The sequence below is a fragment of the Rhipicephalus microplus genome, chromosome 3 (assembly GCF_043290135.1).
Source record: "Rhipicephalus microplus isolate Deutch F79 chromosome 3, USDA_Rmic, whole genome shotgun sequence".
Lineage (NCBI taxonomy): Eukaryota > Metazoa > Arthropoda > Arachnida > Ixodida > Ixodidae > Rhipicephalus > Rhipicephalus microplus.
In genome coordinates, this window is record NC_134702.1 from 3,200,623 (window position 1) to 3,227,301 (window position 26,679).

General features: G+C 45.9%; 2 protein-coding genes across 6 annotated transcripts in view; one reads left to right on the forward strand and one right to left on the reverse strand.

Moving 5' to 3' along the window:
* Window positions 1–26,679, forward strand: part of LOC119184168 (inhibitor of growth protein 5) — a 154,158-nt gene that overhangs the window by 37,805 nt on the left and 89,674 nt on the right. The gene's annotated exons all lie outside the window — the stretch shown is intronic.
* Alg3 (Alg3, alpha-1,3- mannosyltransferase) overlaps window positions 23,912–26,679 on the reverse strand; it is a 156,679-nt gene continuing 153,911 nt past the window's right edge. For all 5 annotated transcript variants that reach the window (XM_075888735.1, XM_075888734.1, XM_075888733.1 and 2 more), the window contains 2 exons: window positions 24,307–24,368; window positions 23,912–24,237 (listed from right to left, as the gene is read on the reverse strand). In XM_075888735.1, the coding sequence (XP_075744850.1) occupies window positions 23,945–24,237; window positions 24,307–24,368 (355 nt within the window). In that variant the 3' untranslated portion in view covers window positions 23,912–23,944. The remainder of the gene's footprint in view (window positions 24,238–24,306; window positions 24,369–26,679) is intronic.

Here is a 26,679-nt window from a genome sequence, read left to right on the forward strand (position 1 = left end):
CAAACAAGAGGTATTAGTTCTAGGTGAACAAAACATTCCTGCTGAGCATATCCAGGTGCTTGAAAGAGGTCCGAAGTACGCACTGGAAGTGTCACCGTCTCCTGTGGATAAGCTCGCGTTTTGCCGGCAGGTGTCAAGAAACGTAGAAGAAGAGCTTCGCCCTGGGTGCTCGTCTGAATGCGTGGATGTAGTGTCTCGGACAAGGAATCAACGCCAAAGGCCTGTGAGTGTTAGACCACTTTTGTCCTTTTTTGCAGAAGAAAAACTGAGGCTAATTCTCTCAGATAAAGAAGGCCATTTTGTGGTGCTGTCAGAAAGCCTGTTCGCAGAAAAGGCTAGTGCAGCCGTAGAGAAAAATTTTAAAAAAGTGCCGGCCAAGTCGGCCAACGTAAAGAAGAATGCACTTCAGTTATTGTCGAGTCTCGGACTCGACGCCGTCGCAGCAAATGTCAAGAAAGCAAAAGGAATGCAGCTTGACATGTTTTTCGTTGCCAAAACGCACAAGAATGACGTTCCTTTTCGAGCGATCGTATCAGAAAGACACACGTGGCTCGAAGTGGTCTCCCGCTTTCTACAAGGACAGTTGTCTGCCCTAAAAATTAATGACCCCTACCGAATCCGCAACTCGCAAGCCCTGGTTGACTTCCTTCGCAAAGATAACCCGTCATGCCTGAGCGCAGCGAGTATTGATGTAGAAGACCTCTACTATTCTCTTCCACACAGTGAACTAGTGGAGAGCGTAAAAGTTTGCATCACGCAACACAACGACGAGTTGGAGTTCCGGTCAAGGTGCGGGTTAACAGTGGAGGCATTTCTGGAACTGCTCATGATGTATTTACAGTCCACTGTTGTTGGTGTTGGCAAGGACCTATATGTGCAGAAGGCTGGTGTATGTATCGGGTCGGCTGTAGCACCCATCCTAAGTGACATTTTCCTCAGTCGCGTTGATAGAAAAGTGTCAGATAGTCTAGCTGGGATTGCGGAACACATTTTCCGGTATGTGGACGACTATCTTGTACTCGTTCGTACCTAAAGATAACTATAACCAGAACGTCATCAATGTTCTCAAGGTGTTTAGAGAGAATTCCTGTGGGCTGAAGTTGACAATAGAGTTTGTACAAGACAAGTCTCTACAGTTTCTGGACATCAAGTTGCTCTTCAAGGCAGATCACGTGTGTTGGCGGTATAGTCCACGAGCCAAAAAACCACTGCTAAATTTTGCATCTAGTCACTCAAAAGTAATAAAAAATGCGATAGTATCCTCATGCTTTAGATCTTCGTTGCTTCGGTCATGTGTGCACGAGATTGCTTCCAGCTTTCAGGACCAGCTAAGCAGGCTCAGGGCAGCTGGGTATCCCAGCCATTTGCTGAACACTATTTGCAAAAAACTCATCCCAGTGATAAAAGGTACGGAAAGAAGTCCCAGAAGAGTACATAGTGAAAAAAGAAAACTTGCAGTTCTCCCATATGTTCATAGGTTGTCCCATGGCTTGAAAAACGTAGCAGCGAGATACGGAGTAACCTCGGTTTTTTCAGCACCCAACAAGCTGTCTAAGTTGTGTCCACGACTTCGGAACATGGTGGAGTCCGGCACTACGCAGAGTAAGAACAGCTGCCAGATAAAACACAGCCAACATTACCGGTCTTGCAGAACAGCAGTGGTATACCAGGTTCCGTTCAGCTGTGGCAGATCTTATGTCGGGCAATCTGGAAGGTGTATAAACACACGGTTGAGGGAGCATGACTCGGCATTACGTAGTTCAGGAAGAACACATCTGGTGGATCACTGCAAGTCTTGTGGGTGCGTACCAATTTTTACAGACACAAAGATTTTGTCAACTCACAAGAGAAAAATTAACAGGGAGTTGATTGAAGCATTCCATATTAGAAACATGGGAGAAAAATGTGTTAGCCAAGCTTCCGTCACCTTGTCCGATAAAGAATTTCACTTTTTGAAAGGCACGTGCTACAATCCGTCTGCAGATGCGTGAACACTTCAATTTTTTGCCGTTTTTTCGTGGTTCTTATCATGACGTAGCGCTGAATAAGCTTGCTTTGGGTTATCTCGTTTGTTCCTGGATCCACCGATGGGGGGGCGTGTGGGCTACGTGAAGATATAAGTACAGTTCGTTGTTTAAAATAAACCAGTTGTGAGTTTGCGCCCGTGTTGTTTGCCTCTTTTTTCCTTGTGTCCGTGTACGTGTTTGCACAAAGAAGTCATGAATGAGTACCAACTCGCCCAACTTTCAGTACTGTTATGAAACATTTCACACAAATTCTTTCGTGCAACTCCGTCGACGTACGTCAATGCGCATCTGCTAAGCGAGTTTACTTGTTGTTTTTTATTGAAACGCCAGGCGCACGTCTAGTGCATGCCAGTTGGTACAAATACTTGTGTGTATGCACGTATACAGAGCAGCTGGAGGTTGTAATCAACGCACCTTCAGAAACATTTCACACTTGGCCAGTTCACGCTTGAGCCGAAACGCGCTGCTTTGAGACACCTCAGCAGTAGAACTCTCACTTTTCAGGAAGTTCTGAGCACCGCATCAGAATTACCTGGCATTACTATTGTCCGAATGGGCACATTAAAAAAAAAAAAACGTCATCGCAGTGCTGCTGGTGAAGCGTTCATACCAGTCTGGCCGTAGTTTTTTCTTGCGTGTGCACAAGCCGGCTGTAATCAATCGTCAAAACGCCACGCCCTGTGGTCACCGACAGGATCCAGCAAGAAGCGCGTTCACTGTGTCACAGCACAAACACAACACATTCGAAGAAGTGGACTAGTTATAACTGGACGAACTACAGTGTACAACGGGAGACGCCATGGCTAGTGGTGTAAAATATAGAACTACACTACGTTGCCAGTTGAGTAACACGCATCCTGCTTGCTCTTGTGTTGTACCGTTTATGTTCATAAAGGTAACCATTTATTCTGCAACTCATTTTGTTCCATTTTGTTTTATTTATATCTATTCACTGTAGCAACTGAACTCAAACATTCACTTTTTCATGAAAGTTTTGAACCTTCTTGGGGGGTGCTCCAGGAACATAGGCAAGGAGAAAAGGGAAAGGTGTCGCTGCCTTGGAAACTTGTCTCATCTAGGGAGCTTAACTAAAACGACATGGTGCCGCCACCTACCAATGGCTGTGCATTCTAGAAAAAAAAACGATTCTTGCAATCACTGCGAGATGGCGCCCGTACTAACGCAGCGTAAAGTCCCTAGAAAAAGAAACGCAAATTTATTTAAAAAAAAATAAAAATCTGGCCAATCATTCAGGATCTGAGCAAATATCCCCCTCTGTGTGTTGTCCACGAACCCTTGAGGTCTGGCAGCTGCTTCGGCCTGCTGGACGGCCCACAGTTGGTCCTCGAGGGCATGGCCGAGCAGTGCACGCTCCCACAGGAGTTATACTATAACTTATGGAGTGGCGGCCCCACCCATGTATCAATGTGAAGCCGCTGCAGCCATATTGCACAGGGCAGAAGGAGGTGGCGACTGTCTTGTAGCGCTGTAGCGCACTGGGCGCTTGCGGCCGTACGTTTGTTATAGCTACTAAAACATCTGTTTATTATTCTTAGGAGGTGGGGGAACGTGGAGTGACTTTATTACACGTATGCTTTAATTTTTCTCTGACACTTAGAGTTTTAGGCATGTTAAAAAAGGGAACTCCATGATATCAATTCGCATTATATGTTTACACAGTTGCTTCACAGCAGAAGTAACCAGTGAGGAAATGCAGCGAAAATAAAAGTTTCGCTCGCACACAATCCTAAGCCCTTGGTGAATAAGAGTGCAGCGTTGTGCACAATTTTTCTATTATCGTAAGATGTATTCGCCGTTTCACGGGCTCGTTGCAGAAGCTCCTGGTTATCCAGAAAAAACAATGCTTTGAAAATTTCCAATTTTTCATCCGGTAATGTGTTCTCATAGTTCGGCTCCGCGGTTATTACCTGTCTTAAGTAGACATAGTCTTTTACAACTTCAAGTACACTATTACCTATCTCGAAGTGCTGTTCTCTTACGAGGTTGTTGAACATTGCTTTCGTTTTCTGCAGATTAATTTTAAGACCTACTTTTCTGCTCTCCTTGTCTAACTCCGTAATCATGAGTTACTCAGCATTGCAATGTCATCGGCGAAGCGCAGGTTACTAAGGTACTCTCTATTAACTCTTATGCCTAACTGTTGCCATTCTAGGCCTCTGAAAACCTCCTGTAAGCACACAGTAAATAGCATTGAGGAGATTGTATCCCCTGCCTTACACCCTTCTTTATTGGTATTCTGTTGCTTTCTTTATGAAGCACTATGGCAGAAGTTGATCCCCTGTAGAGTTCTTGAAGTGTGGCGTTGAACGTCCCAAAACCGTCATATGATTATGAGAGACACCGTAGTGGAGGGCTCCGGAAATTTCGACCACCTGGGGTTCTTTAACATGCACCCAAATCTGAGCACACGGGCCAACAACATTTCCGCCTCCATCGGAAATGCAGCCGCCGCAGCCAGGATTTGATCCCGCGACCTGCGGATCAGTTTCTTCGGTAGTACCTTAGCCACTAGACCACCGCGGCGGGGCCCCCTGTAAAGTTCTTACAGGATGTTTATATATGCTTTGTAGACGCTCTGATTTCGTAGTGTCTGCATGAGTGCTGATATTTCTACTGAATCTAAGGCCTTCTCGTAAGCTATGAAGTCTATATATAGTGGTTAGCTATATTCTGAGCATTTCTCTATTACCTGATTGATAGTATGAATGTGGTAGATTGTTGAGTAGCCTGTTCGAAATCCTGCTTGTTCCTTTGGTTGATTGAATTATAATGTTGTCTTAATTGTGTTAGCAACTACCTTAGTAAATATCTTGTGTACTACGAGAGCAAGCTGATCGGCCTGTAATTTTTCAAGTCCTTGTCATCTCCTTTCTTATGTATTAGGATGATGTTAGCATTCTTGCAAGATTCTGGTACTCTTCCCGTCGGAAGACACCTTGTAAACAGGGTCGCTAGTTTTTCTAATACAATCTGTCCTCCATCTTTCAGCAGATCTGATGTTACCTGATCCTCACCAGCAGCTTTGCCCCTTTGCATGCTCTCCAAGGCTTTTCTGACTTCTTCTATCATTACTGGTAGGGTGTCATCTGGGTTACTGCTAGTTCTTATATTAAGGTCAAGGTTGTGCTGGCTACTGTACAGATCTCTGGAGCTGAACCACGAGACTGAAGTAACTAGAAGAATAAGGATGGGGTGGAGCACATTTGGCAAGCACTCTCAAATCATGACAGGTAGATTGCCACTATCCCTCAAGAGGAAGGTATATAACAGCTGAATCTTGCCGTACTTAGCTACGGAGCAGAAACCTGGAGACTTACAAAGAAGGTTCAGCCTAGGTTGAGAACGACGCAGCGAGCAATGGAAAGAAACATGGTAGGTGTAACCTTAAGAGACAAGAAGAGAGCAGAGTGGATTAGGGAACAAACCGTGGTTAAGGGTATCAAACAACGGGCATGTAACATTACTACCATGTTTGCTTCGTTTACATGTGCACTGACAAAAGCCAGTACGTGAGTTTGCCTAATATAAGTGAGCGCTTCATTTATTAAAGGTAGTTAATGTAGCACCGGCTCTGCATTTCTGGGATTTTGAGTTTATTATATCTGCATGAGCACTACACTACCGATGCCAAAATTTCCGATGTTGTGATATGCCTCTCTTTAAGTAGGAGAAAAAGGAAACGAGCTCCTCTGAAAAGTCAAGGAAATAAGCGCTTTTGCCTAAAGCGCCTTTAATTGATGGAGCTGTCAAAATCCTGCAACACCCAAACTTCACCCACAAGGAGTGGTACAGGCAAAAAAAAACTGAATTAATCGCAAATGAGGTAAAATTCACAGCTGAAAAAGAAGGCTAAGACATCGTAGCAGTACTGACGGGGCCTTTTAGCATGTATTGAGACTCTTCAGTTTCACTGACCAGATTTTGGAGCAGAACATATTTATCATCATCAGCCTGACTACGTCCACTGCAAGACAAAGGTCTCTCCCATGTTCCGCCAGTCAACTCGGTCCTGTGCTTGCTGCTGCCAATTTATACCCACAAACTTGTTAATCTCAGCTGCCCACCTAACCTTCCGTCTCCCCCTAACCCGCTTGCCTTCTCTAGAAATCCAGTTAGTTACCCTTAATGAGGCGGACCGCCAGGTGGCGCCGAAGAGAGCACACGAATTCACATCGGCTCCTTTAATCATCGTACCTAGCAGCGGTTAAAATCATGTGACTACCAGTGAAACTACGGGAATTGTGCAGGAAGACGTCAGGTACACGCTGACAGTACCGGCGAGATACAGCTGTTATATACCTTCCTCTTGAGGGATAGTGGCAATCTACCTGTCATAATTTGAGACTGCTTGCCAAACGTGCTCCACCCCATTCTTATTCTAGTTCCTTCAATCTCGTGGTTCGGCTCCGCGGTTATTACCTGCCCTAAGTAGACATAGTCTTTTACAACTTGAAGTGCACTATTACCTATCTCAAAGCGCAGCTCTTTCCCGAGGTTGTTGTGCATTACTTTCGTTTTCTGCAGAATAATTTTAAGACCCACCTTTCGAACAGGCTACTGAACAATCGACCGCATTCATACTATCAATCAGGTAATAGAGAAATGCTCAGAATATAACCAACCACTATGCATAGCCTTCATAGATTACGAGAAGGCATTTGATTCAGTAGAAATATCAGCCGTAATGCAGACACTGAGGAATCAGGGCAATAATGAAGTATATATAAACATCCTGGAAGAAATCTACAGGGGATCAACTGCTACCATTGTGCTTCACAAAGAAAGCAACAGAATACCAATCAAGAAGGGTGTAAGGCAGGGGGACACAATCTCCCCAGTGCTATTTACCGCATGCTTACAGGACGTTTTCAGAAGCCTAGAATAGGAACAGTTAGGGATAAGAGTTAATGGAGAGTACCTTAGTAACCTGCGCTTCGCCGATGACATTGCATTGCTGAGTAACTCAGGGGACGAATTGCAACTCATGTTGTCTACTTACACATCGATAGTTGTGCCCAGTATCGCTTGACATGATTCGCGCAGCCAAATGCTACCCAAGAGCCCACTATTGTCGTCTCCAAAAGTGATCACAGACGGTTCAGAACCACCTTGTTCAATTGGAACACCACACGCAACATTACTAGCAAAAAAACAATGTGAAAGCCACGTGCGCTACAATGCACTCATTCGCTTTCTGCCCTGAGCAATATGGCAAAGCGTCAGCTTCAGCGATGGAGCCTCTCCAACACTCCAGATGCTTTAGTACAACCTCCTTGCTCTCCAAGTGTGTTCGGTTCCAGGCTGCGTCCCTGTCTGGAGCCCCACTTCTGCCTCGCACTCCGATAACATATGTTTCAGGGCGCATAAAGCTTCACTGGGCTCGGAAACGTTCTGGTCTCAGCTGCCGCCACATGTTCGCTTGCTTTTTGTTCACTTTTTGGTGTCGTGGCGGAAATTTGCACCTGGCCCTTCATGGGTAATAATATTCTTAAACTTGACGTGATCTTGCTCACCGTTTGTCGCAGCCTTCGAGCCCCCTCGATGCCAACGAGCGAGATAGCTTGGGCGAATGCCCACAATATGTAAACATCCTTGTTTTCGATTTCATCCACAAGTGAAATTCGTGATGCCTCAGTGGAGATGCGGCCGTTGGCAAAGTTGCGAACTGCCATCTGGGAGTTCCTGATAATCACTGCAGCCGTGGTGGTGGCCACGGTGAGCACGATGGCCACGAGGAAACAACAAAGTTTTTTTTAGACAATGCAGTTTACTGTTGCTGTATACCTGTTTCCGTCCCTTATTTTTTTTTAGTGTCGGGCAAAATGTTTGTATGTTCATTTCTAGCTGAGAGGCTTTTGAAAGGCATGCAAATAATCTCTGAGAATTTCCAAGTACAATGGTAATCACGGTCGAACCACGTCCAGTGTACTGAGCACTAGGATTCCTTTGTTGCACTTATACACATTCTGCTGTCTTCTGTGAAAAAGTGTTGCTCCTGCACTCTAATAAATACTGGAATATTTGGGGAGTAGTTTTGCTACACAAAAATATTCGTCATTTGACTTGCTTGCGTTTCCTTTCTAGAAAACCCAGCGCACGCCAATTTCCTGTCAAGAATGCTATGCTAGTAAGATATAAAAATAAATGGCTCTGGGCAAATCATGGCTGAACTGCATTTGTGATAATTGTGACAAATGGGAAGGGGCGTTAGGATTATCAGCGTCAAATGAAACAGGAACAGCAGCAAGCGTTAATAATAATTTTCTAGTGCCCCCCCCCCCCCCCCCCCCCAGTCATCACCACAGATATGTGCAGTGCTACCAAATAGAAGTGATGTGCACATATCAGTGGTGATGATTGAATGGAGCTCACTATACGATTTCTAATACTTGCCCCTGTTCGTAATTAATTTGATGCTGAAGGTACATGTATATATTGTCGCGGTACAACGCGAATAAAACACAGATACACCTTGGGACGACGAAAGCAGCGTGTCCTCAACAGCTCAGTCACAAGATCGTCTTCTTCAGCCTCGAGAGAAGCTAGAGGCCCACTACCTCGTGCCCACTAAATGCCCCATCATCGTTATCGTCCACATGTGGACACGCGTCATTTGCATCTCTCCCAAAGAGCATCACCCCGATGCGCAGTCTGTAATGCAGTTTTTTTTTCTAAATTAAAGTGTCATGCAATCACTCGCTGACGTAGGGTTTCATGCGGACTACGTGAACGAGTTCAGGATGGTGCTGGCGACGCCTTGTACTATACGAACAGTCGGGAACAACTTCGTAAGTGACATCGCTCAGTCGTCGCACAACTCTAGGTACGGTCCAAAGTATCTTCTTAAGAGTTTTTCGGAAAGTCCTCGTTTTCGTATGGCCGTCCAAACCCATACTTTGTCGCCAGTTTGGTAGACGACTGTTCTGCGGTGAGCATTGTAGCGGCCTGCATCGTAGTCTTGCTGCTGGCTGATCCGTAAACGTGCAAGTTGCCTAGCTTCTTCTGCGCATTCTGTAAACGTGTCGGCGTCCGGGACGATGTCGTCGCCTTCATGCGGTAACATTGCATCTAACATGGTTCGTACTTCCCGTCCATGAACAAGGCTGAAAGGTGTCATGCGGGTCGTTTCTTGCTTGGCCGTGTTGTATGCAAACGTTATGTAAGGCAAGATTGTATCCCAATTTTTGTGTTCGACGTCAACATACATCGAAAGCATGTCTTCAATGGTTTTGTTTAGACGCTCTGTCAGCCCGTTCGTTTGTGGGTGGTATGCGGTGGTCTTACGATGCGTTGTTCCACTCAGCATCAAAACATGGTCCAAAAGAGCTGCTGTAAATGCGGTTCCTCTGTCTGTGATTACGACGGTTGGTGCACCATGCCTCAGTACAATATTCTCGATAAAAAATCTTGCCACCTCCGCTGCTGTACCTCTCTGGATAGCCTTTGTCTTGGCATAACGGGTCAAATAATCCGTCCCGACGATAACCCATCGGTTGCCTGCAGTAGAAGTAGGGAGTGGGCCCAAAATGTCCATGCCGATCTGGTGGAATGGAGTCATTAGGACCTGTACGGGTTGCTGGAAGCCAGCTGGTTTAGTTGGCGGTGACTTGCATCGCTGGCAGTCGATACAGGTACGAACGTGGTGCTTCACGGCTGTGGTTAGTCTTGGCCAGTAATACCTTTGCTGTACACTGGCCGACGTTCTTGCGTAACCCAAGTGGCCAGAGCCTCGTTGTGGCATGCTTTCAGTACTTCGGTGCGAAGGGCTGCTGGGATGACGAGCAGATAGGCAGATCCCGTCGACGAAAAATTTCTTTTATAGAGTACTCCGCCACGTAAACAAAATGATGACAACGCTCTTGCGAAAACTCTTGGCGCCTTCCAAGAACTGCCATCCAAGCAGGTAATTAAGCCAAGCAACTCAGCGTCGTCTCGTTGTTGCTGCGCAATGGTGGTCGTGTCGAGGACACCGAGAAATGATGTTTCTTCCTCCTCAGGTAGGGTTGCCGACTCAATGGGTGAACGGGACAAACAGTCGGCGTCCATATGTCGCTTCCCTGACTTATGTACGACTGCTATGTCGAATTCCTGCAGCCCGAGACTCCAACGCGCTAATCGGCCGGTAGGGTCTTTAAGATTAGTTAACCAACACAGTGAGTGGTGGTCGCTAATTACTTTGAAGGGGCAGCCATATAAATACGGACGAAATTTCGTAACCGCCCATACCACGGCGAGACATTCCTTCTCAGTCGTGGAGTAATTAGCCTCAGCACGTGTTAACGTTCTGCTTGCATAAGCGATTACCCTTTCTGCACCCTCTTGCTGCTGCACAAGCACAGCTCCCAGACCAACATTGCTAGCATCGGTGTGAAGCATCGTAGGGGCTCTCTCGTCGAAGTGGGCAAGGACTGGGGGTGTTTGTAGTCACTGGCGAAGATCGTTAAAAGCAGCTTCCTCTTCGTTATTCCACTCAAAGGTGACGTCTTCTCTTGTGAGGCGAGTTAGTGGTGATGCTATGCGTGCGAAGTCTGCGATAAATCGTCGATAATACGCACACAGGCCGAGAAAGCGTCTGACAGCCTTTTTATCGGTCGGCATAGGGAACTGTTCTACGGCTGCGATTTTTTCAGGATCGGGACGAATACCAGCATGACTGACGACATGACCAAGAAATCGCAGCTCTTCGTAGCAAAAGTGGCACTTCTCAGGCTTCAACGTCAGGCCCGCGGACTGTATGGCTCGTAAGCCCACCTCAAGTCTCTCAAGGTGCTCGTCAAGCGTCGCGCGGAAAACACTATCACGTCGTCCAGATATACTAATCATGTTTTCTACTTCAACCCAGAAAGCACGGTATCCATGAGTCTTTGAAAGGTAGCAGGGGCTGAGCACAAACCGAATGGTAAGACCTTAAATTCGTATAACCCATCTGGTGTCACAAAAGCGGTCTCTCGGGTCCACCTCGATTTGCCAATATCCACTCCGCAAGTCCATTGAAGAGAAGTATCGAGCATGTCGAAGTCTGTCGAGAGAGTCGTCTATACGCGGTAGTGGATATACGTCTTTCTTGGTCACCTGATTTAGCTTCCGGTAATCCACACAGAAGCGCAGGATGCCGTCCTTTTTCTTAACGAGGACTACAGGGGACACCCAGGGGCTCTGTGAAGGCTGAATGACATCATCTTCAAGCATTCTGTCTACCTGCTGTTGTACCGCTTCACGTTCTTTTGGAGTCACGCGATAAGGGTTCTTGTGAATAGGTCTCGCCGTTTCCTCGGTAATTATTCGATGCCTGGTTAGAGGCGTGCGGCCAACTCTTGATGTCGAAAAGCAGTCTTGAAATTTGGCCAGTAACTCAAGGAGTCTGCATCGGTCGTCTTTCGGCAAAGTAATGCTAATGTCCAGAACAGGCGCTGAATCAAGATTTAGCAACTCGTCGACTGCCGCCAAGCAGCCTTCGGCATCTACGACATCGTCGAAGTAAGCGACAGCCGTGCCTATAAGAAGATGCCGGCGCTCAGCACTAAAATTGGTCAGCAGCAAGTCCGTGCGTTCAGCAGCAACTCTGACGATACCTCGTGCAACAGAAATACCGTGGGTGAAGAGCAGCGAGCTTATTCGGTCCGCAGCTCCTTCGGCGTCAAACTGAGCAGCGGTGGCCACAGAAACAAGCGTGCATGACCTCGGAGGGAGAACCACATCGTCATCAGTAAGACGCAGTTGGTTTGGTCGCACCTCTGGGGAATTTGGTAAGCCCGAACTGTTGCAAAACGCAATCAAGCTCTCTGGTATGTTGATGACGGCACCATATTCCCGTAAAAAGTTCATGCCAAGAATTACGTCTCTGCAGCATGCGGCGATAACGACGAACGACGCAGTGAAAAGAGAACCTCCGATGTCAATTCTTGCGGTACATCTTCCCGAGGGCATCAATAACTGGCCTCCTGCTGTTCTTATATGAGGGCCCGTCCACGGCGTCTTCACTTTTCTGAGGCTGTCGGCGAGGTCCTGACTGATAATGAAGTCGGCACCAGTGTCGACTAAAGCTGTCACTTTCTGGCCGTTGAGAAGAACACTAAGGTCAGCAGTCACAATTTCATCGTTTTCACGGCTTATCGGCTGTATGGCGTCATGCTGTGGGGGCTTCTTGTCGTCATCTTTATGGCCTGCAACCTTGCCCCCGGAGGTCGCTGCTCTCAGTTTCCCCGGCGCGGGCTAGGTGAGCTTCTTGTATTAAGGTCCGCATAGGTGCGGTGGCGCGACAAAGGCGAATGCGGGGGGGACGGAGAGCGGGACTGACGTCTCGGACCAGGAGGGTGAGCAGGCATTGCCTTCTCTGCAGTGGTAGAGCCGTCCTCAAACTGATAACGGGCTCCATAGAAAGAGGTGTCGTCACGGCGCGGAGTGTATTCGTCGTTGGCACGTCGACCGTCAAACCAAGGTCGTTGAGGACGGAATGAATCACCTCGATGCCAGCAATGACGGGCAATATGTCCTGCACCTCCGCAGTGAAAGTATAGTGGACGCCTGTCCACTGTGCGCCATGCATCTGTTTTCCGGGTCGGTGGATGTGTCGATGCCCATGGGGTGGCTGTGGATGGCTGGTTGTATGGCTGTAGCGTGGGTGGTTGATGCAGTGCCTGCTCTTGCGGCTGATACGAAGGGGCCATCGGCACCTGGTGGTACAGCGTCGGCATAGCGGGTGGTGGACGTCGGAGAGCGGCAGCGTAGCTCATAGGACGCTGCTGAGCATCAGGACTAGCCGTAGACAACGCTTGGTGGATTTCGTCCCGTACGACTTCAGCGATCGACGCGATGCGATTTTCAGCAACAGGATTCCGCAACTTCTGCAGTTCCTCGCGAACTATCTCCCTAATCAAGTCTCGCAAGCAGCTCTGACTCTCAGACGTCATGGCGATAGCATTGATTGGGACATTGTAGGACATGCGGTCATATTGCCTGCAGCGTTGATGAAGGGCCCGCTCGATAGCCGTAGCCTCCTTAATGAAGTCAACCACGGTACTCGGAGGGTTGCGCAGTAGCCCGGCAAAAAGCTGTTCCTTGACACCGCGCATGAGGTAACTCAACTTTTTATTTTCCGTCATGTGCGGGTTAGCTCGTTGAAAGAGACGAGTCATGTCCTCGGCAAACATTGCAACGGTTTCGTTGGGTTTTTGAACCCGTAGCTCCAATAACTGCTGCGCACGGTTTCTTCTATCGATACTGGCGAAGGTATCGACGAACTTCTGTCGAAAGTCGGGCCAAGCTGACAGATTGCCTTCTCTATTTTCATACCAAGTATGAGCACCGTCGTCAAGGTAGAAATAGGCGCGTGAAAGCTTTTCCTGTTCCGACCACTGATTTACCTTGGCAACACGCTCATAGTGGTCAAGCCAGTCGTGAACGTCTTCGTGGGCACCGCCACTAAAGCGATCGGGAACGATGGGTTGAAAGAGGGTCACCTGAGATGGGTGCGTCGGAAAGCTGCCTTGAGGCACCTGTTGCGAGCTTGCATTGGCTATTGGTTGAGGTGTGCGGTGCCTAGCAGGTTCCGGCGAGTGAGTCAGCTCTGGCGCGAGGCCTCGCAACCGTCGACTGGAGCGATGCACCGGTGTTTCTACAGGTGACAATGCGTTTGGACTCGATGAGGGGCTCCCAGCGGGCGTGTGGAGCATCAGACAGGGTTGCGGCCCAGCACCTCCACCAGTGTCGCGGTAAAACGCGAATAAAACACAGATACACCTTGGGACGACCAAAGCAGCGTGTCCTCAACAGCTCAGTCACAAGATCGTCTTCTTCAGCCTCGAGAGAAGCTAGAGGCCCACTACCTCGTGCCCACTAAATGCCCCATCATCGTTATCGTCCACATGTAGACACGCGTCAATATTTTTCAGTACCTGGCATTTTTTTTCGCTTGAGCTCACTTCACAGCAATAATTTATTTATTTATTTGTTTACACTTACACTTACAGTGCCATTCAGGCATTACAGTGTGAGGGGGGGGGGGGTTACACGGAGAATTTGTACATCATACATTTAAAGAACACTGTTTCAATACACTGTAGTCAATGCACACGAATGATATAGTAAAGGCCATCTAACCTAGATGAAGAGGAAAAATACCAACATGAAATAATACTGTATAGACATAAAAAAACAAGAACTATGTGATAAGAACTAAACGTTGCATAAAAATCGGCTGCAGCGGTACCAAAATGAGATATCAAAGAGCGGCCGTAAAAGCTTCGTTATCTAGTATGCTGACCATGTCAGCAGGTAGAATATTCCATTCAGAAACTGCTTTGGGAAATTAAGTGATTTTAAAAGGATTAGTTCGGCAGCTATATTCTCTAACCTTCATGATCTGTTTGTCTTGATATATAATGAGGCTGTGGAATGTACTGATTACGGTCTATTCGAGTGTGGCCATGATATATGTTTTCTGGAAGTTCCTATTTCAATGTTTTCTTTTCAGCAGTAATACTAAGGTTTCTTTCATAGCTACCAATAACGTACCTAGCACCCATGTTCTGAACTCGCTCAAGCTTGTTGTAATCGGCATTTGTGGGAGGGTCCCATACAGTGCAACCATACTCTAAAATTGGTTCGAAGTACGTAGCTATTGTAAAGAAGATCGTGGGACTGCTGAGGAAACAGCTTTGTGCTATGCCGCAAGAAACCCAACACCTTACATGCCTTTGCTGTAACAAAATCGACGTGCCTGTGCCAACACATGGATGATGTAAGAAATACACCCAAGTACCTATGCTCAAAAACAGTTTGTAATGGAGAACCAGGCAGAGCATAAAGTGTCAGTGCCATACCTTTTTTAGTGAAACGCATGTGAACAGTTTTCTCCATGTTTATTTGCATGTGTGATTCATGACGCCAGTTTTCTACTTTCACGAAATCATTTTGTAAAATGATGTCATTGACGTTTGTAACTTCCCTATATATTATAAGATCATCGGCAAACAATCTGTGATGGAAGGAGCGATGGTGTCGGGAAGATCATTTATGAATAATAAAAAGAGCAAGGGGCCCAAGACTGAGCCCTGAGGGACACTAGACGTTACGCTAGCCATACCCGATTCTGCGCCATTTACCAATACGTACTGAGAACGCAGGGACAAGTTTTCCTGAACTCGTGTTATCACCTGTGTGTTGATATTAAACTAACGTAGCTTACCTACGAGCAACCTGTGATCTAAGAGCTCAAAGTCTTTCCTGAAGTCTACAGATATTGAATCGACACAGAAGCATTCGTCCAGTACACTGCTAACTGTGAAGAAATTCTGTTAACTGAGTTATGCGGGAAAGCCCTCGTCTAAAACCATGCTGTCTTGGATTGCGAAGATTTGATCGGTTATATGACATGAATGCATTCATAATAGGATAATTTGCCATTACAGCTCTACTTCTTGTACCTCTTCAGTGCTATTCTGCATAAGGCCCACCTCTGCAGACACAGGCGCAGCAGTCGACATGCTAAGACATTACGATCACGTGATGCCACCTTGCTTGGCAGAACCTTGCTCTAAAGACAAGATAGCCAGTGGCCCGAACAAGTTTTTTTTTTTCCCCGAGTTTACCCCTTCAATCAGCCACGTTTCTCAACCAGTTCATGTGCACGCACTGGCATCTACTAACAACAAGAGCTTCGAAAGCGTGACCAATATTTTTCGTGGTGCCATGTACCAGAATTTGTACATCATGCATCCAAAAGAACAGAGTGTAATTTCACATTTACGGTTTTACTTCAAAGATAATGAACATCACGACCATGGCTGATAAAACTAGCTTAAAAGGAGCAATGAGCCGAAGTCCCGTGCATGCGTTTGCGGCAAGCACTTTAGAGAATTCGCGACTTTGTAGTGGGGACACAGATGTTAATTTAGTAAGTCACATTGACTTCACACGTGACATTCCCACCCTCTCCATCAGAAGACTCAAACACGTCAAAGTCTTCTAAAACAGAATTACTTTGGGCACATCATCCCTCATAGTCAACCGCAACCTACGCACGTTGATCGAGATAAATGTCATGGGGAAATTACCGATACACAGAGAAAGACGAGGAGAGGCAACACAATTTCATAGAATAAAGCAGCTTGTGAAGGAGTTTATGATTTGAAAAGGATAAGAATGAAGCCTTGCAAGGAAGCCCCTACTTAGTTTTATCCTTTTGTCCCTTCATCCCGACATCTGCCCATGAACACTCGCTGTATAAGCTTGGAGGCTGACATGTTTGATGAGTTGGTGAAGAGCTTTTCGATCACGACTCTTCAACTAGGCCGTGGGCAGCGCTTTCCCTTTCCGATTACCACTAGGGTTATGTACGTATGGAAGAACCTAGATTGTTTGGGCCAAACGATAAGAAAACAAACATTTCAAGAGAGTAGTTCAGTGGCGAAGCTAGAAGGAGGTTAGGGAGGTTCGACCTCCCAACACGCAGATATTATTACATTTGTATATGTATATACATGCACGCACATACAAACATATGACAGATCATCAATATAGAGGAGTCAAAACTCCAGAAGAAAGTTTGTCTACTACCCAGGATATATACCTTCATAATTAAAATTGTGCTCATGTGGAAACATGCTTACACCAACCTATTTATCTTGTTGCTTTTTATGGGCTTGTCTATTGAGAAGGAGCCACAGTCTTCTTGCTCATATGAGCCGCAGGTTCCCAGAAGCCACAGGCTCCCAGAAGATTGTGTTTCGTTTGTCGGAGGAGCACCATATAACTAGTCAAAAGAGCCTCCCGCTTTAAGGGTGGTACCAGGGGAGAAGGAGAGGACGGGAGTGTTACCACAGGGTGGTGGCATGCCCTTACTGGTTTTGAACCTGTAGGGGCGACCTTTCCACAGGGCGTGGGACGCTAGCACACTCTATCCTCAGGAGGTTTCAGAGCGCATGTTGGGCGGACTTAGCTTGTACCCCTTCACCACTAGATCAAAAACGGTCGTAACCCCAACGCTCAGAGGAATCGCGTTATTATTGGTTTACCCCGGGCCTGACGGCCTTTGTTCAACCTGAGGGTCTGGTTTCACTACATGCAGCGGAGCAGAGGCGACCTCGAAGGCATGTGGCCAGCATATTTCACAATGTAGTGTTCAGTCGTGAAGCACAGAATGTCATAAATGATCAACATATACAAAACACACTTCGTTTTCAATAACAAAGACATAGTTGGAGACTTCACTCGTATAACTTTACCTGGCAGCCATTTCACCGATTCTCCTCGCACGGAAAGAACCAACACACGGTCCCCAACCCTAAAATATCGTAACTTCACTCTGCGCTTATCCGCTGAATGTTTCATTTCACCAATTTTACTTTTTTGGTCACGGCCCCTGTCAGATGCGGCCGCACCAAATACAGCCTGGTCCGCAACTACCTTATCAAAAACAGTTCAGCCAGTGTCTTTCCAGTGAATGTATGCGACATTGTGCGATAACACAACAGAAAGTTATCTATTCTGTTCTGAACTGCTCTTGCACTGCCTTTTTCTTCGTCCTCCAACAACTTTTTAAACAGGGCCGTCTTAGTTGTTTGTACCGCCCGCTCCACCGCCCCGCGGGACCGGAGGTGATACAGGGGTGTGAACGTGTACTTTACATCTTGCGCTTTCAGAAAGCTTTCAAAATAATCAGCACGAAATTGCAGCCCGTTATCTGTCACTACTTCTAAAGGAAGTCCGTGCGCAGCAGACAAAGACCGAAGCACTGCCACTGTCATAGTAGCAGTCACTGTGCTACATATTTTAACTTCTAGCCAGTTACTGTATGCGTCAACTGCTAATATAGGATCGTTTTACCTTCCTTCTCGGCGTAAGTCAAGATTCACCCTTTCCATGGTTCGCACAACTTCCACGGACTCAAAAGCTGCATTACAATTTGCGCGCTTTGACAAACGCTGTATTTTTGCACGATTTCTTTTGCATTCCTAGCGACCAAACCATTGACCGTGCAACCACTTTCATCTTTGCGATTCTGATGTGTTGTTCGTGCAATAGATTCATGACAACTCTCTGCTAACAATTTGGAATAACTACCCTGTTTGTCCAAACAACGCAACCAGAATCGACAGAGAGTTCGAAATGTCGCACCCAAAATGGTTGCAGTTCTTGAGTGACAGCTTTTGGCCAGCCAGGCCAAATTATGTCGCATACTACTGATTGCGGCCTGTCGTGCGTTGTTCTCTATATCTTTTGCTGTCGGAGGTAGTTATTCCAGAGTGGCAAAAAAAAAAAAAAAAAAAAAAAACGTCTTCATTTTGCTCAGAGGTCTGGGTCAAGGGCAGTCTAGATATAGCATCTGCGTTATTGACTGCCGTGCCCCGCTCATGTGCAGTTTTATAGCTGCAGTTAGCTAGGAATGCAAATTATCTGTGTACTCTAGCTGTGGCTATAGCGCTAGCTTTCCTTTTCGGGTCGAAGAGCATGGTGAGGGCTTGATGGTCAGTGAGAACCTCGAAAGTTCCATCATACAAGTATTTATGAAATCACTTCATGCCAAGCACAATGCTTAAAGCTTCTTTTTCTATTTGGCTGTAATTACGCTCTGCATGTGATAGTGATCACGACGCAAATGCTATTGGCTTATCTGTTCCGCTCACAACATGTGACAAAATGCCTCCCACCGAACCGTACTCGGATGTGTCACACGTTAGCTGTATTTCTTTCTTGACATCATACAACTCAAGCACATTTTCGTTAGTAAGCATTTCCTTACAGGTTCTAAATGCCTCATCACATTGATGTGACGAATTCCATGCTGCTTTTCAATGCAACAAGTTATGCAGGGGCTCTAAAACCGTAGCCAGATTTGGTAAAAATTTAGAGTAGAAATTAACCAAGCCCAAAAAGGCCTTGAGCTGAGTTACGTAGCCTGGTTTTTGCGCCTGCTTGATGGCAGCTACTTTATCTGCCGTAGAATGCAACCCATTCTGGTCAACATCGTGACCCGCAGACTCACCAAGCACAGAAATCCAATAGTCTTAAAAATGTTCGGTTGAGGAGGCTCGTGTTGCAAATTATGGACAACGTATGCAGAGGACCGGCAAGGTTCCCCGTAGGATGCACCAGACACGGCGGCTGACAAACTAGACGGAAGAGTCCCTCGCTAGCCATGATGCACCTGTGTTACTGATAAACAGTAGTTCGCCGATGTAGACTCGTATCTATAGTGTTAAGTATCTGATTGGTTCTTGGAAAAACACTTATCAGTGTTGACCCGTATGACATGTTTTCTTAGGGGTATGAAAACCTGCTCCAACTTGTCGTGACATTGCTTTCTATCTATGCCTACGATGACAATGTTGTTCAAGCGACCCGTCATTCCTGAGAGGCCATGCAGGCCGTGTGATTCGTCACGGCCTAGAACACCGCTGGTGCACAGGCTGCGCCGTATAGCAAGCTCCGGAACCTGAACAGCCCCAGGTCGGTATTGACAGTGAGCAGTTCTTGTGCTCACTCATCCAATTCGATCGATAAGTATGTCTTGGACAATCCCAAAACCGAAAAGACTGTTCCACCATGTGAGGTTGCGAAAATATCCTCTGACAGGGGGTAGAGAGTACTGGTCCACCACAATGGCAGAATTTACCGAGACACGGTAGTCACCACATAGCCGAAACTCCTTGTCATTTTTCCTTGGCATGATCACCAGAGGTGTTGCCTACGTACTGTGCCGCACCCTGTAAATGACTCCAGCTTTTTCAAAGTTTGCCAATTCATGCCCGAGTTGCTCGCGAAGCGCATACGGCATTGATCGCACTTTACAGAATACAGGTGAAGCATTTTCTTTAACAGCAATACTCGCCCTGAAACCTCTTATTGCTCTGTAACCCGACTCAAACAATTCAAGATATTTGTCAGTCAAGCGAATTTCTTTTGTCCGTGCCTTTGCTTGTATTCCTTCATGCCATCGAATTTTGATTTTATTCATCCAGTTACGACCTAACAACATAGGCATTCTTGCATATTTCGTCTCTTTAGCAATTACTAGCGGCAAATGAAAGCATTGCTCATTGTATTGTACTTCAACGTCAATGACGCCTTTGGTATCAACTGGTTGGTGTGCTGTTATGTGTGACAAGATTGACATCTGCTTGCCTGTAATTTGTACCAGGAGAATACGTTGTGCTCTCTGCTTTGGATATAACAGGAACTGCCGCTCCAGTGTTTAGTTTTATGGGTACCTTTTTTTCGTTTAGTCAAAGATTTATTACAATGGCACAATTGCTCGAACGGTTATCGGTGTGACAAAGCGTTAGCAATTCAGTGTCCAACCAGTGCTGCTCTTCTAGCTGAAGTTCCGCCTTGCTTTTACACATTTTCGTAACATGGCTCTTTTTTTTTTTGACATTTATAACACATGCTGTTCAGAAAAAGACAAGTTACAGGTGCTTGTTGTCCGCCGCATCACTGACAGATATTCTCAGTCTGTGTCACCGAAGTCTTAGTCGTGTTGCCGGAGCCGTGGCCAGTGCCCGTCCCACTTTGTGAATGCCGGCGCAACGCTGCCGATTGGATCTGCCAGTCTGTCACTGGTGCTGAATGATGGTTTGACGGTGTTTTCTGCGACCATATCCATGGCGTTTTTCGCAGCCATCTCCATGGCCGTAACTGTGTTGCAGACGCGGTCCCAAGTGAGCTTGCTGTCGCTCATGGCCAGTAACTGGCAACATATCGCTTCGGAATGTAGGCTTGCTATCAGGCGGTCCCGGAGCGCTTGTTCCAAAAAAGTGCCAAAGTCACAAAATGGTGCCAATTTTTTCAGCTGTACGACAAATTCTGCGACAGTTTCTTGAGCGGCTTGCTTCTTTTGGTTGAATTGGTATCTTTCACTCACCACTGACCTCCTCGGAGAATAGTTGTTTTTCAGAGCAGACACGACTTCCGGGTATGACGACGGGCCCGGCATCTTGGGTATTAGCAGACTTCAGGGCATTACGTATGCGTCTTTTCTGATGGCGCTCAAGAACACATGTACTTTCTTGGCCTCGGCAATCTCATTAACTGTGGTGTACAACTCGAATCTTTCGACGAACACGTCGAAACTGTTGCTGCCGGGAGTGAATTCCCGTGGCTTGCTGAGAGCCATTGCCATCTTCAGTTTTTGTTCGATCTCATCCTCGTTGCCACTTTGTTGCATCTACAGAGAAAGGCAAAGGCTTCACAGAACATCTTTATTAACGGCACTGCATGCTCGCAGCACAAAGCAACGGTTCCCACGGCAACAGAACAAAAGCCAGAATATATATGCTCACAGGCCACTCGCGCAAGTGTGATAACATGGTGACGTCACTAACAGTCTGTTCTTCGGCAATGTTTCTCACGCGCAAAAACACAACAAGGGAAAATGGTGCATGCGATAGCAACATGTTGTAACGAAATAAGACTTGCCGCTGTTTTTCATCTCGCCAAACAGAACGCTTCCGGGATAAGAAAAATCACAGCATATCCATGAAGTAAATGATGATGATGGGGTGAAAGTTCTGGAGGTACATCAGTAAAACATGAATCCTCTTGTTAAGAGGCCCCATGGTCCAACGTTACCTGAATATTCTAGTAATGTTGCCTTTGGGTGTCGCAAGAGCCAACACCGGGCAGGTTGCATAGAGGGAACGGCAATGCAAAGGCAGCCAGAGGAAACGAATCATTTATATTTACAACGTGTGTACTGCGGGAATTGAGGCTAGCCCATCGCCTTTGTGCTGGCTCTGCCGCCTTTTCTGCCGTTCTCACGTTCCGACATGACTCCCCTCCTCCGCTGTCTGCCGCGCTGGGAGAGCAAGGAGTGACGCTTAACCCCTTCTCACCCGGTAGCGGATGTCAACTGTGGCGCCACGCGCGGGGTCTCTCGGGACGTTTCGCGCGCACGCGTCAGGGAGCATGCCAGGGAGTGAGTCAGATTCTCCGGGACAGCATACCGTGAGCACGCATTCTCTTTTCTGTCCGTCGACTCCTGTTGTTTGGGGCTCGTCGGACTTTGCTGACGGCGTCTCGCACCCGAGGCGAACGCTCACCTTTTGTTGCCCCTTTGTGTACGCTTGACCCGTGTCTCTTCTAAGCCAATGCAAGCACCTTTGCCCTCGCTCGAGCAACCGGGCCTTGGTCCCGGTGTCTCCGTGAATCACTTTTACCACGGAGACGTGCTCGTGGCACCTTGTGTAGTGCTTTTCGCCCGTGGTGTGGATAAGCCAATTCGCTTTCCCGTCGCGCCTTTGCAACGGGCTGTACTGCAACTTGGTGTTGCCACAGATAATAAAGTGTTGCGACCTTAAGCAGTACCGTGTTCTCGCCACGACGACGGTTAACGCGTGCCTTGCAGCTCGCTAAGACCGGACCCATGCTAGTGGCCGCTCTCCTTCGGGATACGTATTACTACAGTACAAAACGTGAACGAGGAAGCAGCCGAAGGCACATGCGCCGGCCTTTTGTAGGAAGATCATCTTGCCAGTATCAACGCCTCTTTTATTCAATTCAATGCCAGTGCAAACTCGTGCTGCCCATCCGCCTTTCTTCAGAGAGTGGTCGTGATGCAATGTCACAGGAGGGGTAGGGCTGGGTGCATCACGCGTGCTTTCGAGTGCTTTCCCACGGAAACTTAACAGACGTGTGTCTTTCTCCATTAACAGATGTGTGTCCCTCTCCATTATCATACGTCTGTCAGATTTCTTCCTTTGTGCTCCTTCTTTGTGACTGGAAGCAGTGCCGCCGTCGCCTAACAGCACATCACTGTGACGCATTCTCATTGGTTGCCCACGTAGCATTACGAACGGTGACACGCATTCTCAAAACACTGTATCGCTTACAGAGCCAGCATGACTGCGAGCGTTGTGATATGAGGAATGCAAAATGCCACCCTACGGATCTGTATACAAGTGAACAAAAATAAACACTTCATGCTATTCCCGTCATGAGGCACTGCATGAAGGGCTCTTGTCCCCATGGCCGCAAAGCAGAAGCGAAGGCTGGGTGACGGGGGAGAGCAGGAAAGGGCCAGAGGCCAGAGAAGAGGGTGGTGAACAGCTGGATCGGGCACATCTGACTGGCATTGATGGAATATTGGAAGCACAGCCAGTACTTACCTACGGAGCAGGAACCTGGAGGCTTACAAAGAGGGTGCAGCTTAAATGGAAGATGACGCAGTGAGCGATGGAAAAGAAAATGATAGGAAGAGATCAGAGTGGGTCAGGGAACAAACTGGGGTTAAGGATATCATGGTCAAAATTAAAAAGAAGTGGACATTGGTTGGGCACGTAGCACGTAGGCCGAATAACCGCTGGTCATTATGGGTAACTGACTGGATTCCCAGAGAAGGAGATTAAATAGTTTGCAGATATAAAGTGGCAACGGAAAGCACAAGACCGGGTTGATTGGCGGTACATGGGAGAGAAAAGCTTGTGTGGCGGCTCGTTGGAACATAGTGTAGGTAAAAGCTGCGCTGCAAAGTTAAGGAGGAAAAAACATGTTAAAAACACGGGGCCTTTGCCTTGCAGTGGGTGTAGTCAGGCTGGTGATGATGATACACAAATAAAAAATATCTTCAGGAGCACCAAATGGTGGTAAACCATACCATATGTTGTTTCGACCAGCAGTAGCTAACTTAAAAAAATCCTTGGTCTAAGTCACTTTAAGTTCTATGTGTACAAATGTACAAGCTGTGAATGTAATACCTAACATTAATCTAAACTGTTAAACTGTCTCTGGATTATCCTTCGAGGTGACTTCTACAATACTGTGTGGTAACACGGCACTGCTTTAAGGAAAGTGCATTTGCATAAGGAATGTCTGCAGATAGAATTCTTCATCGCATAATGCAAAGAGTTCTAGCATGCACATCACAGTTGTGTAATGGTGGTGCACATAGAAGACACCAGTCATTTATTTTTAAAGGGTAACACAGATGGTTCTGTTGGCCAGTCCTTCCACAGACTGACTAGAATAACAAAGTGTGACAAGTGAAGTAGGCCACTGCTCCAGCTGGTGGAAGGAAATGTGTTCCAAGCAAGCTCTAACATTCCCCACAGGGCAAGGCGCGTCATGGTGGCCAGCCTGGTGGACCACAAGAGGTAAGGCACAGTGTGATAGTACCACACGTAGAACTGGTAATGCAGTGACCGACTGAAGACCATTCCTATAAAATTGCAGGTCAGCAACGGCAGCAGCATTTCTGGAAATGGCTGTTAAGGAAACAACAAACATGTTCACCACTTTTTGTTCACCAAGTATGCAAGGATACGATCGGGGAACATCACCAGCACTTTTCCCTTGTTCGTGGTCCATTCGGTGAGCTTGAGATACCTAGGTAATAAAAATTATACTTCCTCAATGCTATCCTAATTATGATTAGTGCAAGCACTCTTTTTATCCCTACATTTACAGTAAAGAAATCTTTTCTTTTATCCCTAGTTTTACAGTAAAGAAATCCCATCAGGCAAACCACACTGTGTTACAGCTTCAGCTTTGAACTGTTTGATTAAAGTGGTTTGTGAAGCATTTTAATAATAATAATAATAATAATAATAATAATAATAAAACACTCGAACTTAACCACTCAGAAAGATGGTGACCACTTGGCTCCAAGCCTTGTTATCAAACTAAAATGTAAACCTGGTTCTCATCCTCACATAAACACAACAAAAATAGAAGCTCAAGTGAAGGAAATCAAAAACTAGAAGGAAGTCTGAAGGGGTGAACTGGAACCGCGGCAAAAAGTGCCAATACACCACCCTGCTACATAGAGTGCTGTGGCATCTTTAGAATTCTTTTTAGTGCCGCGGGAGCGCTTCAACATTTTTGAGCGCCATGGGAACACTTTCACTTTGACAAACGAGGACACTCATGAATTACAGTCGAAGGTACAAAAATATGCTCTATATGATGGGCGTTTCAGTAAAATGCTAAATATTGTTTGCCAATTGCCAAATGCAAAATATATATCAAATTTTTTTTCTCAATAGGTATGGAATCTGGGTAGCAGAGTACTTATATATAATTTACTAAAATTCGTTAGACTCCTGCGTGATACCTGATGACTGGTGCTCTGCAAGAATAGTTACGATTCACAAGTCTGGGTCCCTTTTAGAATTAAAAACTTACAGACTAGTTTTTTAAACATCCACAGCTTGTAAACTGCTAGAACGTAGTTTATATAAAGCAATTATGACACATCTGGAGGATAATAATTTACTTCACGCTTTAGGGCTGGTTTATCCTGTATAACACATTTAGCTAAGATGACGTGCGAAGTGTAGTGAATATGAGGGTCAAATTGATGCAGAACTTTTCAACTTTTCCAGAGCATTTGATGTTGTTCTACATACTGATTTAGTAACCAAACTGCATTCTATGGGCATTGAACCAATTATTATTCGTTGGATAGCATGTTATTTGTTCTCGAGGAAACAGTATGTTGCGGTTAATGATTATGTTTTTCATACACTGGATGTTCACTCGGGAGTGCTGCAAGGCTCAGTACTTGGCCCTTTAATGTTCCTAGTTGATCCGACTGTTTGCCGATTGCGTGGTATATGCTAAACTGACTGACCCTTCCAATCCCGTTCGACTCAATGGTACGTTGCACTCAATTAGCATATCATACGAAACATGGGAATTGAAGCTTAATTATACTTCATAGACGGCATGCATTATATTTAGCAACAATAAAGAACCCTTAGACTTTTCTTGCATTATTAATAATGCAAAAAAAGAATTAAAAAAACCAATCAAAAGAAGTATTTAGGTGTTACAATTACAAGCAGTTTAACTTGCAAAACACATATAGAAAATGTTTGCAGCAATGCGCTAAAAAAGCTCACATTTTTTAAATGAAAATTACATCGTACCTCATCGACTGTAAAATTAACTGCATACAAAGCTCTCATCAGACCGAAATTGAAATATGCAGACTCGATCTGAAGTCCACATAAAAAATATATATTTGGGAAATTAGAGTGCAAAACCTGGCCTTGAAGTTCATATACACCACATACCCGCGTTTTTCAAGCGTCAGGTCAAACTGAAGAAACTGAAAAAACCAGCTAATCGCAGAAATGTATCTCGTATGTAGTTTTTCTATCAGCTGCACCACGGTCACTATAAAATACCGCGTGAAAACTACTTAACTGAATCCCATATGCGGTCTGGTCGTACAAACCACAACAAAATAGTTGAACAGCCATTTATAAGTTTTAAAATGCACCAGCATTCCCTTTTTCCACATGCAATATCACTACGGAACAAGTTAGCTGAAAAAGTAGTTAACGCTAATACAACAGAATCATTTGTTTAGTTAATCACTTGTACAGTTTTTAAATAACCTTTCGTTAGACGTAAAGTTATGTTTATGCTGAACAACTATGTTGGCAGTTTATTCTTGCATTCACTTTCTTTTTTTTTTTCATAGTATGCAATTTACCTGATGTGTTGAATTGTTGTATGTGAATGTTTTATCACTGTTATAATGTTGTGTGTTTGAAAGTGTGAAGCATATTTACTAATTTTCCTTTATTGATCGTAGTTTATGTTTACTCTACCAGTAATTTAGCGACTGTTGTAAATGCTGTTCCCACTCCTGCTTGGGCTCGAGTAGGGCCTGCAATATTTGTAAATA